Raw genomic sequence first — 16,777 nt, forward strand, 5'->3', positions numbered from 1 at the left:
TTGAACGCATCCCATCATTCTTGCCACTTTCTGAAGTTCTGGAAGTCCTCTTTCAGGGGTGTCTTTAGTTGCGCTGTCATGGCTGCCTCGATGTCCTGAATCATTTTGACTTTGGGGAAGAACCAGAAGTCGCACGGCGCCTAATCTGGTGAATAAGGTGGATGAGGACACACCGTAATGTTTTTATTTGATAGAAATTGCCATGTACCAGAAGTGATGTGTGACACGGAATGTTGTCATGATGGAGGATGACTATGACACACTTTAAAACACACCTTCTCTCAACCATAGCTCACATCTGACTGCACAGAACAAGTTGAAACTTGTCACACACTGCTACTAAGGTTCGATGTACCGCTTCCCATATTGAAGATCCCTGCCTTTCTGTTGGATGGCACTTGGCAGCAGCATTCACTGTATTTTTTTTTATCACAATGGAAAGGCTCCATGTCATGCATCACTTCTTGTATGGCAATTTCTGTCAAATAAAAACATTACGGTGTGTCCTCATCCACCTTATTCACTGGATCTGGCATCTTGTGATTTCTGACTCTTCTCCAAAGTCAAAGTAACCATGAAAGGTAAATGTTTTGAATCATTTCAGGACATGGAGGCAGCCATGACAGTGCAACTAAAGACACTCATGAAAGAGGACTTCTAGAACTGCTTCAGAAAGTGGCAAGAACAGTGGGATAAGTGTGTTTGAAGCGAGGGGGAGTATTTTGAGGGGGATTAACGGCAACGTGTCTTTTATTCTAATAATTTTTTTTTATTTAAACATTCACCATATTTTTATCACACTTCATATATATACAGTGTAGATAAGGAAAGGGAAACCTTAAGAGACTAGAGACTAAATAGCTTAAACAGTAAGAGCTAGGATGTTATGTAGTATTTTGTAGCAGAAGAGTAATTTGTTGGAAGTGGTATCCTGAGAAGCTCAGTGTTCTGTGTTGTTAGGGATAGATGTGTGACACAAGAGTGGACACAGAGATACAAGTTTGACTGTCAGAATCAGAATCATCTAGACCGAAGGGCTGGTCCCTATGTGGTGGAGGCAGTAACACAAGAAGGAACGGATATGAAAGCCATTTGAAAAAGGAATCAGTAGACTTCTGTGGTTTTCTCTTTTTCTTTTTCTTATTTTGAACATGGGGTTAGGCACTAAGGAAGTTCAAGCCATATTAGTGCCTATTGTTTTTGTGCAGAATCTTGTCTCTCTGTCTTCCATCTGTAAGACACGGAGGCAGCTGAGCTGCCCCTGAAGCTCCTCCGCACCTTCTGATGTGGACCATTGGTTTGACTTGATCCCTTCATTATTTAAGCTATACAGTTAGTCATGTGACAGCGTATTTGGAAAATTGACATTTAAAAGATATCACCCATAATTCTGCTACCCTAAAAATGGTTATAATTATCTTTTTGGTTTGTTTACTTCTAATCTTTTTTTAATATGCATTTTTTCAATTCCAAAATTGTAATCATAGTATATACCACACCATTTGGTACCCTACATTTTTCATTTGCAACAATCTCCTGATTGATTAACAGGATCCTGTGGGACTAGATTTTATAAAGTGATCCATATTGAGAAACAAGCCAAGCTAAGGCCAGCCCGCCCTTGAAAACCCCAAAGTCAGATAATGAAAGGGGGTGTTTTAAGTTCATCAAAGACTGAGAGTCGCTTTGGGTATGTTCTATCCTTCTGTGCAGCAAACACATTTTTGGTGCTTAGTAAGTATTTTCCTGTGATTGATTGTGTTGAGTCATCTTGGCGGGGCAGCAGCAGGAGAAGGTAACCACGCCCATCTATCTATGTTGTACTCGGTGTGTTGAAACAGGCCTGTGTCATAAGACACGATGTGATTATGACGGTTCACTTGGAGGTTGGCCAGAGGCCACTGTGTACTTTAATAAACATCAAGCTCAGAAGAAATAATACCATGAGAATTTTCAGGACAGTCTCTATGTATTTATAACACACATGTATATTCTCAAGCAGAAAAGAACCTTCCCCCTCCACCTCGAAAAGCTGCATAAAATGGGCATAATGGCTGAACAATGCCCATTTCTTCCTTTAATTCAAAGGAACACCAGGACAAGGAACCTTCAAGAGAAGCTTCCATGGGGCTTCCAAGGAACCTTCAAGAGAAGCTTCCAAGGTAGAATTGCACCAGTTGTGAAAAGATGATTAGACAAAGGATGGTTTGTTTCCCGAAGCCGGAGCCCCATTTGATGAGTAGATTGGGGACTTTGTACATATTCTGTTGCTGTGATCACTGCCTGGCAAACCCAAGCCTGTAACTCCAAAATTTAGTTTGCCTTCCTAGGTCCTTACCGTTATTCAGCCCTTCTTCTAACAGATCACCTCCAAGAAAGAGCGGGAGCTGACAGGTATCGCCTCAATTTAGAGTTTTGATGAAGAAAAGAGACAATGTCTCAAGAAGAGTGCTGGAGGCATGTGTATCATTCCAAGTTGTGTCTCAGGCCCCTAGAGGTCTCTACACCGTGGTTATTTGAAATACCAATCCCTCTTATTATTACAGAAGGGGGTAAAGCATAGGAAAGTACTAATGTATTTTTGTTTTCTTTGTACGCACTCCCCCCCGCCCCATGTTGTCTCCCCCTCCTTATCCCCAGGTATGCATCCCTCCAGGCTCAGCACTGCTTCTCTGCCATGCAGAATGAGTCTGCTCTTGTTCTGTCCCACAGGCTCCCTGTGCACCCCTGTTGTAGTACCTGTAATGCAGTCCTGTGAATATAACCATCCTCAGTGTTTTCCATTATAGATTGTACCGTTACCAAGAGGGACAGCTTTGTACTGTGCTGGTGCCCGGCCTGTGCCTGGCATGAAGTATACATTAGAACTATTCGACCATGAAAAGGCGAAAGAAAGAAGCTGTAGAAGCTGTAACATGACTTAATTAGGGGCTTTGTCTCTATTTATGACAAATAAGATGCCAGCAAAAATCATATTTTCATTACACCACAATCCTTTGGTTAAATCATTCCTCCCAGACCCAAAGAGGAATCTCCCCTTGTTGCCCAAGCAGAAGCCCTGAAATTTGTCTTCCCAATCACCTCAAAGTTCCACTGATAATCATATCTAGAGTTCTAGAGAGCTGTTTTTGCTACCTTCTCAAATTCTTAGTTCTTCTCTTTATGGGATGTGTTTTAACGCCATTGTTCTTCCTTGCACCACTTAATGTTCTGTAAAGTATAGATGGATAGTCCTATATTAGAAATAAGAAGGGAACACATTCTATCTCATTCTTAGTATACTGAACTGAATTCATCTCAAAAGGTGTATATGGTTTTAATATGTAAGAAATGCCATTATTAATCCCACACTCTTAGTCCTCCACACGTTGTGGGCTGCCGCTATTCTCACGCTTTACTTGGGGCCCAACTGCTGCATGACACCAGATTAGAAGCAATTGTACGTGATAATGGAGACTGGATCCGGGCAACAGGTTGGCACACAGTCTTAATAATGGTGCACTTTTCACTGGGCAATCTCAAACATTTACACAACAGATAATGTGGAGAATCAATAAAGGATTTTCCAAAGGAGTCATCATAGGATTTCTTTAACGAGCGAGCTTCCCTTTTGTATTCAAATTATAAGTTGAGTCAACATTAAGAAAATATATTCACGGTGGTTCAAGATGGGGAAAGAGGTTATAGATCTAACCTGAGGTAAATAGGGATAAGTCTCAAAGCGCAGACAGATGCCACTTAAGAGACTGAAAGATCCCTTCGTGTAATCTAAGCAATCCTTTAAAAATACAAAACAAAGGAAACACTCAACATGAGCAATTACCTTTTTTTTCAACTAGGGTAAAATATTTAAGTTCTGGAAAATACCAGACAGTAAATTAATTAAAATCACCAGTAAGGTTATTGAAAGAATTATTAAAATATATTTTTGAGCATGAAGAAACAGAGGTGGTTGATAACCTAGAGGCAGTATGCATCCACAAAGAACAACTGACCCAGTGCTTTTCAACTATTTAATTGAAGGCACAACAGGCATGTTTAGAAAATTTGCAGCTGATTCAAAGCTAAGGAAGATAGCTAATTTTTTTTTCTTGATGCCTTTCAGTCTCTCTGTGGAGAAAGTGTTGCTCATCCCTTAGACTCCTTATTTTTCACAAGAGACCTTAAACTGCCCTCTGTTTATTGGTCAAAGCATATACTTTTGCTGTAACCAACAAAGTGAAATGTGTGCATTTCTGGCTCTTTCTAGAGAATAAAACCTTGACTTATCTGCTGTCCAATCCTTATCCAATCCAAGTTGTAATAGCAGCAACAACAACAGCAGTTACGATGGTTGCTTAAAAAAATATGCATCCATTCCTCTAGACGTTCAAAATTTTATCTTTGGAAAAATTCAGATTATCGTTTATTTAATTATGTATTTAACTGATTATTCAGCCAATTGCTATTGATTTCCTACTGTGTGCTAGGCTTGTGGTAGACATAAGCAACACATAAGTCAATGAGAGGATAAATATATAATTACACATTTACAAAGGTGCTCTAGAGACAACAAATGGGCTGCAGCTTCCGTGTTGGTGAAGTGAGCAGGGATGGCCTGCTTGAGGATGTATTAGTCTAGCTGATACTTGAAAGCTGAGAAGCAGCCCTGGGTGGGAAGAACTCTGCGAAGAGCCTCCAGGCTAAGGAGCAGTGTGGGTGGAAAGAAGACTCTGAGATAGCAAGGTGAAGCAGGCTGATGATGTGGGAGTGGTAAATAGGACTAGATCGTGCAGGACCTTGTGGGCAAAGTAAGGAGCCTGGATTTTGGGTGAAGTAGAAACTTTTGAAAAATCTTAAGCAGGGAAGTGATACGATTTAATACATAAAGGATTGCCAAGAATAGCATACTTAAACCATGGGTTTTCAGGGGCCTCATAGGAATTACTTTTCCTAAACAGTGCTCTCTTATCATAGTATTATTGGCATTGAAGGGTACAGTTAAAAGACCATGAATTAAGGTTTGCTACCATATCTAGTATCATTGAGGATGCTGACTCTTTGTAAAGACCCAGGAAAATTTTCCTTGGGCATCTCAATACCTGGCAATCCGTGGTTATCTTGAACCACCATTTTGTTCTAGCTTATGGATATGTGGAATTGTATGATTGCTGTTGTTTCCCTTTTGCTTTGTTTCATAGGCATCCAAAGCCATGATTTCAGCCACCTCCCACAGATATGCAAGGTTGTATGGCTTGTATTTCTGTGAATGGATTTCAGGCAGGGCTTTATTACTTTCCTACCTTAGTTTATCTTTTTCCAAACTTACTTAACTATTTTATACTCTTATAACATTGTTATTTTTGTTAGCTACATCATAGAACAAACCAGAATTAAATAGTTGGAGGAGAAAATCAGGAATTGAAAATATCTCAATAATTCTAATAAGTTGGAAAACCTGTTCTTAAGTTTGAAAGGTCATTTGCTAAGTACAGGCTAGAGAACACTCATTTAAGTTTCTGGAAACACATCAGCACCACATGGCTTACGCACTCAGATTGACTATGAAACAATATGAGGAAATAGAGATAGGCTCCTATACAACACTTAACATTGGCATAATGGTGAATTCCTTTTCGATCTTCCCTGGCAGACTGTCCTTTGAGGGCAGGACCACATCAGTTCACCTTTGTGTCTTCCACACGTACTGCAGTGCTATATAGGCGTTCTGTCAACGTTGAATTCATTGTTGAGTAAATATAGATTTTAAGAAATTAAACCTCCCAGAATCTCAGGCTGGATCAGCAGAAGTGCAAATCCCCAGATGCAGGAGGTGTGCACACATTGTGCCACACACTACCGTGCTCAGCCAGGTCTAGAGCTCTTAAGTTTAGGGGAAGAGCCATATTTTTAAAGAGATACCAACAGATTGGAGCAGACCCAAGAGACAGCAATCAGCTTGCTAAATATTTAGCTGTGTGGTTTGAGGAAAAGGAGTTAGTTTAGCCTACAGAAGGAGATTCTTAAAAGGGACATGTTGGCTTTCTACAAACATCTGAAGGACAGGCACAAGAAAGAAGGAATAGATCTGTCCTGTCTAATTCCAAATGGCAGAATTAGTCAGTGGATGGATATTATGAGGAAAAACTTTCTTAAGCAGCTTTGTGGTCTTAGGTGAGATAATATACTTCATATATGTGGATAAAGTGTTAATTGATCTGATAGCAACTTATCTATTAGATGAGTGTCTGGACTAGAAGATGTTTAATGTATTTTCCAAATTCAAGATGTAAAAACTTTATGCCTATAATAGTTGCAGTGAACAAATGGATTCCGCATTAGCATGTAACAAGCTCAGCTGGTTACGACTATTACACATAACAACTACTTACAGGTATTAATATCATACTAAAGGTTTTGCATTAGTCATGAAAATGTTTCTGAAGGCAATAGGTTTTGACGGGGTAGAAGATTAGGAAATCACACAGTTCCAGATCTTTGAAACAACTTAGAAAAGTGAAAGAATTTTGGTTGGCTGGAATGGATGGGTGTCGGCAATGAGCCCAGGACAAGTCAGCCCAGATCACTGGCCATGAGAACTGGAACTGATGATTGGGTCCCCAGGGGATGGCATGAGGCCACAACCACACTCTCACAGGCTCCGTAGTGAGGGCTGAGAGACAAAATAAAGGGAACCTATTACCATCCAGAAGTCTTTGCAGCAATATCTGGACTCCAAATGGGAAACATGGTCTATGGCAGGGGGGAAGCTGAATCAGAAGAGAATCCACTCTGGGAAATTTCCCACAGTGTCCTGATCATGGCTGCAAATGTTAGTATCACAGGCTTGTCTGCCTTGGCCGTTGGGCATGTGGCCCATGCATATTGGAAAGGCTCATTGGCACAGAGTTGGGCACATACATCACAAATCAATTGGTAGAAATCCTCAAAATGTGCTTCAGTGCTCATGGGAAGGCTTTGACTTTAACCCACAACCTTGGGGTTCAAGTAATTTCAAAAGCAGCTCTCCAAATCATTTCTCCTTTTTTTCTACCTACCACTTGTATCTCAAACATTTTCCTGTTTGGCAGAACTACCTTGGCTCCCTTTGAACAGGCTGATGAGGAGGCTGGAATGTGTGTGAAGGAGGAGAAGGAGCAGCAAACAGATGAAAGCACAGTGAGCCATTCCTGGCTTCTGTCAAAGTGCTCCTAGCTCTCTGCCATGTGTACACAAGATTCCATTGAGCGCTAATCTGAGATCATCTATCAAAAGACTTGAAAATTTTAAATACCAAACATTTTGTTTGGAGGTCAAATTTCAGAGTTTTGACTGTATTTGGGGTGTTTGCATTGAGAAGAAATGCCATGGAAAAGGCCAGACAATATGCAGAGTTAGCCTTGAGGATGAGCAGAAAGCAGAGGGCACACATTCTACCCTGCAAAAGAGAAGTCATTAAACAAAGAGGCGGTTAGAGCTGCTTCTTCACGGTAGGATCGCGGTGTGAGTGAGTGGGTCTTGAGTTTTCAGCCATAGATCTCTCCTAAGCTGGCCCCTGGTCCTCACTGGTTAATTAAAGGCTCTGGGCTTTGTGTCTCTCACTCTCTAGACACCCCGGTCTTAACCAACACAGGCATTTCGCCATCCCATACCTATCTTTCCATTTAGGCATTGCAGTGTCACACACAATTAGATCACATTAAGATGATTTTCAGTATATTCTTCCAAAATTTTCTCCCCTATCCAATTTCCCCAGCATTGTTTCAGTGCCACAGTTTTTCTTTCCCTGTTCTTGATGCGTGATAAAAAATTAACATATCATTGGCATGGATGTAAACTGGCTGTACACTTGGTTTCTACATGACTGGGACATTACTTCACTGCTGGGCCTCTTAGTTTCCTTTTCCATAAACTAGGACACCAATGGCTGTGGACATTAATTAAAGACGTGAAATGTAAATAGCACAAAGCATGGCACATAGCAGGTGCTCAACACTGTAGTCCCCCCCCTTCTTCTCTTTATCATTATTGCTGGTTCCCATGTTCATCTGTTCATCCCATCCCTGAAATAGTCTGAGTGAAGTTTGCTCTCGATGACCAAATTAGGAAAGAGGAAAAGGAGGTGAAAACTAACCACTGATGCTACCCATTTCCCTCTCCTTTGAAGGATTTGGAAAGGAAAAAATCCAGCATCAGTCTTAAAAGATACACTCAGGACTTCAGCTCTCTGTCTCTCTCTGTCTCTCTGTCTTTCTCTCTCTCTCTCTCTCTCTCTCTCTCTCTCTCTCTCTCTCTCTCTCTCTCTCTCTCTGTCTCTCTCTCTCTCTCTCTCTTTCTCTCTCTCTGATTCCTTCAGACCTCACTCCCTCACCAGTGAAAAGGAAGAGTTCTCTCAGGGAGATGCATGGAGGACATTATCAGCCCAGGGAAGCTCATCGGTGGTATTTACATGCACAACAAATAGAATAAAACTGCCTACCAGTGGTCTATCGCTGGGACCAAATGATGAAAAAAAAAATGATTAAGAAGTTTCAGGTTCCATAACAATGGCAATATATTAGTATAAAAGAAGGCATTAATAATACTAATGAGAAAATAAAGTCACTTATCTGCTTTAAATGTGGTATTTTGGTCATACAAAAAGGCAAAATCATTGTGAGCAGTTGCATGGATTTATATATACACTCGAACCAAAAATGAAACTTGTACATGCCATGGGGAAGATAGAGCTGGGGATACACGATCCTCCATAGATTTCCCTATTAAAACTCAGTCTGTTCCCCAATAAAGTCCTGTTCCCCTTCCCCAATTAAAAAAAAAAAAAATCTTTAAAATAAAAACAAAAAAACTCAGTCTGATTTTTTAGAAAAAGTAGGCTTTATTCTAAGTTGTCTTTCTTGTAATCGGGGAATAAAAATTCCTTTTTCTTAATTTACGTTTAGTTCTTGTTCGTTGGCAATCTCCTATGAAATACTGTTTCATGTTGTTACATCTGTTGACATATAGTAAAGAATACATATTTAGGGTCTTGATGTTTTCAGAACAAAATACCTCAGGACTTTTGGTGTGTTCATGTATTCGTTTTCATGCATAAAGGAGGCATTGTGATTTATTTTTTTAAAAAATGGTAACCTGGCCATGATACACAGCAGTGCTTCTTAAGAAGAATCATTCCATTTATTTTCAAAATGCAACCCAGTCAGTAATGAACTACAAGGTTGGCAATGGGAGTAGCCAATCTTTCTTGAACTGTCATTCACAGCTGTGAAACAACTACACGTCACTTCCTGCCTTTTCCTTCCCTTTGCTTGGCCTCCCAGAACACAGCCAAAAGTCCCAAGTTCCATGCTCCACTCTTCTTTCTGTCCCACGATTCTTCCATCCTCCCTCAAAGAAAACGTGGTGACTGCAGGTTCTGTCTTGAACAGTGGTTTATGGCGAGGACATACCCTGGGTTGGACCCTCAAACCAAAAGCACGTGCACAGAGTGGCTGGCAGCATCTCGATCAGACAGCAAGCAGCGCAGGGTCTGAGCTGGCGAACGGACCTCACAGGCATCCAATTCTCCGGTGTAGTGCTAAACCTGTCTGTCATTAATGCCCATGCTTCTGGCACACCAGGGGTCTTAGATCCTTGTCACCTTCCGCAGAGGATGCCCTGGAACAGAACTCTGATCAAATCCTACGTAAGAATGAAAAGGGAACATCATTCCAGTGAGATCTCCCTTCTTGCCTACTACGATGCTAACTTGAAGACCTAACATTTGCTCACTCTCGATTAGTGACCGGAAGAGACCCACAATTGCCATGAGAGAGTATGTTCTAGAACAGGCTCTAGAGACCTTGATTAACCTGTCCGTTTACATAGTGGGATAGCTACAGAGATGATTCTCAGAATCAGGCCAGCAAAATCCCTCTGGCAGAGGTGTTATGGCTGACCACCTTAAGAAAACCACAGTAACGAGAGCTGAGGTCCTAATTTAAGTCCTATTAAACTGTTAATTGAGACTTTTTCATTATTAGGACTATAAATCCCAGGCCAGGCTCTGTTTCAGTTTGAGTCGGCCAAATACAAGAACAACTTGGCCATATGCTTCTCTTTCAAAGAACTTTATTCATTCAGCCCCAGGCTCAGAATTCGATAACATGTTTTCTGTGGACTTTTCCCCTTCTTCACATCAAACAGTATTAAAGAGGAAAAACGGGGGGAAATTCTAACTACTCCCATATGTGTCCTCACTTAGGGCCAAATTGAATTACTTACACTTTCCTTAAACACACACGCTGGTTTCTGTTCCCCCACATGTGGGCATAGACCCTCCTGTGAAGCCCTCCCCGACTCTGCCTGTCAGAATCCCACCCATTGTTTTTAAAGCCCACCCAAAGGTCTCCTACTCTGTGTGGTCTGTTAGCATCACCCTGGTCAGAAATAATACTGCTCCCCTAACATTGTGTTTGTGTCTTTTTTGAGGCACTTTTCACATAAAGCTCGTGTCGTAAGCTTTTGCGTAATGTCTCTATTGATCCTGAGCGGCTGGGTGACAGATAGTACCTTCCCATGAAGGTGCATCTTTACAGTGATTCCTGGCAGTGTCCTAGATGTCATAGGTACTTCATAAGTATTTTGTTTCTTGGTGATGAAAATTGGGGAGGTAGAAACATTAAAGAGAAATAGATACTTAACAGATATGCTTGTGCTCTTTGTCTCTCCCAGTCTTAACTGTAAATAAAGCTCTCAACGTCCCATGGCAGAAGGTCAGAAGTCTGTGGGGTATTTATTCCAGTGTTAAAGCACTAGAAGTTAATTTTCAGTGAAAAGGCCTTATTTGATTCATTTCTTCGTAATGAAGGGTGGTGATCTTCACTCAGAAGCTTATACTTACTTGAAGAAGTTTTTCATTAAGACGTTTATCACTTTCATCTTTAACCTGGCTGCAGCTGCCTGGGAGAAAAAGAATGTTCTTTCTCTAACTTTTACAGCTTAAAAGATTTCCTGTGCTCAGGGCTTACTTTTCTCCTACTGCCATTTCTCTTCCCTCTCTTTTTCTTTCAACTTTTAGTGAGAGCTGCTTCTTGGTGCTTAGTCAGCTCTGAGGCATTTGCTTTCAGCCTCGCAGAGGAATCATAGCTGCTGGAATCCTTCTCTTCGGGCTTGGGGCTGACTCTGTTAAGTTCCCATTCTCCTTTCTTCCTCTGATTGGCTCCCCATGGTCACGTGAGGGCCGGGGGTTGGAATTCTGAGTTGTGGCTTTTGGCACTCCTTTTTCTTTTTAAAAATCGCCTGGCCTGTGGAGTTCTGCTGAGCTCGGTGCCTTGCTCTGACTGAGACTGGAGACAGAAGGAAACAGCCACAGGGCAGACAGAGGTGGCAGAAGAAAATCTGCTGAGATGTTTGGCCAGGCACCCAGGACCCCAGCTTCAGGCTGCTACTATCTAAATTCCATGACACCTGAGGGCCAGGAGATGTACTTGCGATTTGATCAGACTACGAGACGCTCTCCTTACAGGATGAGCCGGATTCTAGCACGCCATCAGCTAGTGACTAAAATTCAACAAGGTGAGTTCCCGGTAGTGGAAGGCTGTTGCTAATTGATTTCTGTTGGCTCTATTTCACGCTGACACAGTTCTGTAAATTGTTGTTTTCACTTTACAATATATGGATTTCTATGCCACGTTGCATGTAACTTTTAAAAATAACTGTAGACTACAGTTTTAAGCAAACAGGGACAGCACCTCGCTGCCACATAACTCAACATAAAGTGCACAAAAAACTTCACCGTAGGAGGGTAAATCATAAATTTCCAAAACTTACGTGTGTCTACAGAAAAATGAGACCGGTTTACTCAGTGTGTATTTTAGGGTGTTTTTTCTGCAGGTTTCTCACACTCTGTCACGTTTGAAACGTGGACATTTGTTTATTTAATTAGGAGGGGGCGGGGGCCTGCCACCCTGCACAGATTCTTTACAGCACTCAGTGACAGGGGAAAGTTAGAATTCTATTCCTAAGGCCATCAGGCTGACAACCAGAATCACACTCTGCCTTTTTGTATGTTTTTGTCAGTAGTTGTCACTGATTTGTTGATATTGTTTTTCTGGTAAAGGATAAATATATCCTCTAACCTCAAAACAAATCTTATGACCTGTGCACAGAAGCACCAGCTTCCTGTGGAGAGGACGTTAATTATAAGCTGCTAGATGTTCCTTTTCATCCTCAGCAAAAAAAAAAAAAAGAAAAAAAGAAAAAGAAAAAGATAGCAACAGCCTGAACATCACTAAAACTCATCATTCTCCAAAAATAGTTTTAAAAGGTCTGTAGAAACTAGACTAGACAGATGAACATTCCTAAGAAGTCCCTAACTGGTGCCCATTTAAGAGACACACCCACGTACCCACATATACACAGTAAGTTTATGAAGTTTATGACCACCCCCTTCCTGGACTAAAAAAAGTATGTAAATTATTATTATATTGGTGGTTTTCTAGAGCCATTATGCAAACAAACTCCACTTAAGTAAATGAGTTTGAGATTATATTGAATTTTAGAGGGGAAGTTGGGATTTGTAATCGTGAAAATCTCGTGGTAATGTTTCCAAAAGGAACAATATGTATTCTAGTGAGCAGCATTTGATGAGATTGTTTCCTTGGAAATAGGATTTGTTTGTGAAGGTTCAGGAACTGGTTATGTGTGAAGGATACTGGTCCTACATACCCGTCTGATTTCAGGAAGGATATTATGTCATTCCATAAACTCTGTTGTTCAGGTCTTGATTGAATAGAAACAAAAGCAATTATTTCCCTGTGGCTTGATTTAAAAATATATTAGGCTTAGAATAAAACCCAGCTCCATTTTCATTTTAGAGATTTCTGACAATGGTGCTTTATCAGATGCCGTCATCATGGTGAATATAGGGGCTTGATAAACATTTGATGATGGTTTATAATCTATGCTCTTTAAATATTCCTCAGCATGCATATAAAGTACATTAGGTTAGAAACATTGCGTGCAAATAGTTTGAGATTGCTTTGCAAATCCCTTTCAATGTATTTACAATGATTAATTTCACTAAAAATTATTTATGTTCTTTTTGGAATGAAGGTTGTGTTTCCATTGAGGACTTCAGGTTATGGCACATGCGTGATCACTGAAAATGTACTCTGAGTTTGTTTCATTTTCTCTAAATAGAAAACTTGACCATTTTTCTATTGGGCAATGGAATGTTTGAAGCCAGTGAATGCCTAAGAATGAAAAGTGAGAGTTGAGATCATAGGAAGACCTGAAAAAATTCCAACAATATAATGACCAGGAGCTCATGTGCTAACATCATTCAGTTGTATAGTAAGACATTGAGAAAGCAAAAGCAACACAATTTTACTGGGTTTACTGTATTAGTAGATTGGTTTACTATAATAGGAGAGACTATTGATTGAGAATTTATAATGTATCAAGAACTGCTCTAAGAGTTTCATACATATATACACACATATACACACACACACATATGTGTGTGAATATATATGTATATTTCAATTTATTTTATCCTCAAAAAAATTCATGTAGGTAAGTACTATTATTATACCCATTTTAAAAGTGAGAAAACAGAGGCACATAGAGTCAAGTAACTTCTCCCAAGGTTACATAGCTGGAGCCAGTATTTGAATAAAATTCTATAGCCCATGCCCTATAATACACTAAACTGTGTTTTAGTTTTTATAATAAGTGTTAAAGTATCGAACCTATGGTTGATTTTTGGATTATATAATATGACTAAGACTTTTCAGTGCTTTTTCTACTCAGGATACAGCAATCAACCGTATTACAGAATCAGAACTGGTCACTCACTATGAGATTAGCAGTCAGGTTTTATTTCTCTTGTGGAAGCAAAATGCTATGTGTTTCACCTCCCTTGAACAGTTAGTACCAATAAGTGTCAAGTTATTTTACTAATGGCCTATAATCATTCAATTAAAGCTTATCCCAGTGCATATTAAATTAATAACACTGTTATTTTTCTGTGTGTAGTTCACGTATTGACATCTTAAAATGACAGCCACATCAGTAAAATTGTTCGCATTACTCTGCTATAGGTCTGTGAAGGGAAATTTAGCATTGCATTGATATAATTTGGGGCATTGTTACTTATACCCATCGTCTCTCATGGCTGTGGAGAACAATGCCAACAAGAGTAAGTTGCTCCCCGCTGACCTCATTTCAATGAGATAATCATTGAATGGCATAGACATGATTCAACAGCAAATACACTCATGGGAAGGAAAAACAAGGAGGAGAAATAAAGGAATCTTTGATGAAGCATAGGATCAGAATTAGTTGCCCAAACCCAGGATGAATTTCAACTTGCTCATCGTAGGGTATGCTCCAAAGTCTGCAGGCATCGTTTCCCTACGCTTCTTTTTAGTTCAGGAGTTTTAAGTCCAGTTAAAAAGAGAAGAGATGTTTAAAACAGACGTTCGTGGAGTGAAAGTTTATCATAAGTCATATCCTACCCCACAATCTTGCCGCATCAATGGGGAAATTGTTGTAGGGAGAGAGATTGGAAATAATAATGGTCCTTATCTCCCTCACTGGCAGGCACTTGGGAACGGACAAGAGGCGGGCACTGAGGAGATGGAGGAAGAGCATGTTAGACCACAGGAAGGGAGAAGAGGGATTATATGTCATTGTTTGATGGCTACACTCTATTGGCTATATGCACACCATGTTTAAAATCTATAGACACACCCGCATGCTATGAGAAAAACCCAAATCTAAGCAGATCCATAAATGTGATTACTTGCTTTGTGAAAGAATTCATCATGCTACTCAACATTTAAAAAATTATTTGAAATGCATAAAACAGCATGATATGGACCAGATTGCAGTAAATCTGAACCAGAAAAAAAAAAAAAAGGAAACGGATTCAGGCTCTATTTAGACACTCCCTCATTCTTTTACTGTGGCAAGTTTCAGAACTTAACTGGGCCTTTGTTTCTTGAGGAGAACGTGAAATGGTTGGACTGTGATTGCTCAGGTTTATTCTGGTTCTCAAGTTCTCTCCATAGTTGAGTCAGTAACTCTTTGAACAGGAGTGTGCAAAGTAGGGAAACTTCAACCTAAAGCAATAGAAGCTGGAAAGGAAACAGAGCAGCTTTCTAATGTAGAATAAATCAATGGTTTCTAATTTTTCTATAGCCTATCAAGGAAATAGTAAAGTGGAAAGTAAATTTTAGTTCTACCTCTGCCGCTGATTAATTGTGTGTTCTGGGGCAGGCCACAACTTCTCTGGGCATTCTTTCCTTCTTCTATAAAATAAAAGGTTTGGATTATATAAATGTGGAGTTCCCATCATCTCTAAAAATTCTAGGATTCTGTGATCACAGGTGATACTTTAAGAGAGAGACAATTCTTATTTACATTTTGCCAGTTGGATCATTCCACCTCTATCTGCACATTCTTTAAACCTGGTTAGTGCTCTCATTTTCAGTGTAATAGGAAAGTTAGAATGTCCAGTCTTGTGGGCTATTTAAATGTCCATATAAGCTATAATTATAAAGAAACTTGTACAGACCTTTGTTTCTCAGGAGTCTGGGACTGCAAAATGGCATTATCGTGATGCCTGGCCTATTGCGAGGATTAGGAATCAGAGAATGTCCACGTGTGTGTATCCCTGTTTTCACAAAAGACCTCTCTTCTTCATAGAAACACAGAATGTCGACATTTTCACTACTAAGGGAATTACTGAAAGTTAGACTTGCATTTTCATTGACTTTTTATCTGAGACTATTTATAGAGATAGCACCTGAGTCGAACTTAACTAGAGTGGAATAAACTGCCATTTTGATGTTCACAGGGAATGGAGGTGGGTGTTGGTGATGCACTCTCTCTCTCATTACTCCATCAAGTCAAATGGCATCTTGGGAATTTGCCCAACCCAAGTGGTGGCATTGCTCATTCCTAATGTATGAGACCCCCACCAACGGGGTGGCGTCAGCTGAAATTAAACAATCACTTGTTCTTTTGGAATTGACCTTTCTCTGTCTTTAGCACTTTATTGCCCCACTACTCTTAGAAATGGATGGTGAACTTGCTGGCAGAAAGACACATAGACACAGAAAACAGGATGAACATGCATTCGTCATGTATTGCTCAAGCTCTTAAAAAAAAAAACAAAAAGTGGCAACCGTCAGAAGTTCACATTTCATGAATCAGAGCCTCTTTCTCTCCGGTGCTAGTGATTGAAAAGCTTGTACATAAAGGATACTGTTGAACCAAAAGTTACAGGAAAATCTATTAAGTGAATTAAGTCAACAAACTTTGGGTAATATTTTTTAAAATTGTCACGTAGTTAAAAATGTGAGCAGTCAAGAATTATTTAGTACTTATGTACTAACAGGAAATTAACAAAAAGCACTATGCTTGCACACATATAAACCTTGTGTGTTTTACTTTAACCAAATTGTAACTTCCATGGCCATATGTCACTACTTTTATTAGCTCTGATTTATAAACACACATCTCAGATGCAGCCAGTCACCAAATTCGGATTTTGGAACATTGGTTTAAGTGGACAGAGATTCATTTTTTCTTGTATCTTCCTCACCCTCACCCCTGTAATCATAACTTTAGTTTTTAGTAAATTGTGAATACTGGTCTACTCTCATACGGTATATTTCCTCATTTCCTTAGCATATTAATCATGGGCAGATTTAAAAGCACAAGTTACAAAAAAAAACCCAAATTACTACTAGTGGTCTGAACAATACCAATCAACGACCCAAACAAACTTAGAAAGAGAGAAAATGGT

At 39.9% G+C, this 16,777-nt stretch overlaps 1 protein-coding gene across 5 annotated transcripts in view; it reads left to right on the forward strand.

Annotated features, from left to right (window-relative positions):
- Positions 1-16,777, forward strand: part of STARD13 (StAR related lipid transfer domain containing 13) — a 492,881-nt gene that overhangs the window by 314,128 nt on the left and 161,976 nt on the right. The window contains exon 1 of one of the 5 annotated variants that reach the window (XM_019736519.2): positions 11,239-11,535. The exons of 3 other annotated variants lie outside the window; for them this stretch is intronic. In XM_019736519.2, the coding sequence (XP_019592078.2) occupies positions 11,367-11,535 (169 nt within the window). In that variant the 5' untranslated portion in view covers positions 11,239-11,366. Of the gene's footprint in view, positions 1-11,238; positions 11,536-16,777 lie in introns of those variants that run through there. One more of the 5 variants, XM_074330030.1, reaches the window with a different exon arrangement.

This window comes from Rhinolophus sinicus, linkage group LG04 (assembly GCF_036562045.2).
Source record: "Rhinolophus sinicus isolate RSC01 linkage group LG04, ASM3656204v1, whole genome shotgun sequence".
Classification (NCBI taxonomy): Eukaryota; Metazoa; Chordata; class Mammalia; order Chiroptera; family Rhinolophidae; genus Rhinolophus; species Rhinolophus sinicus.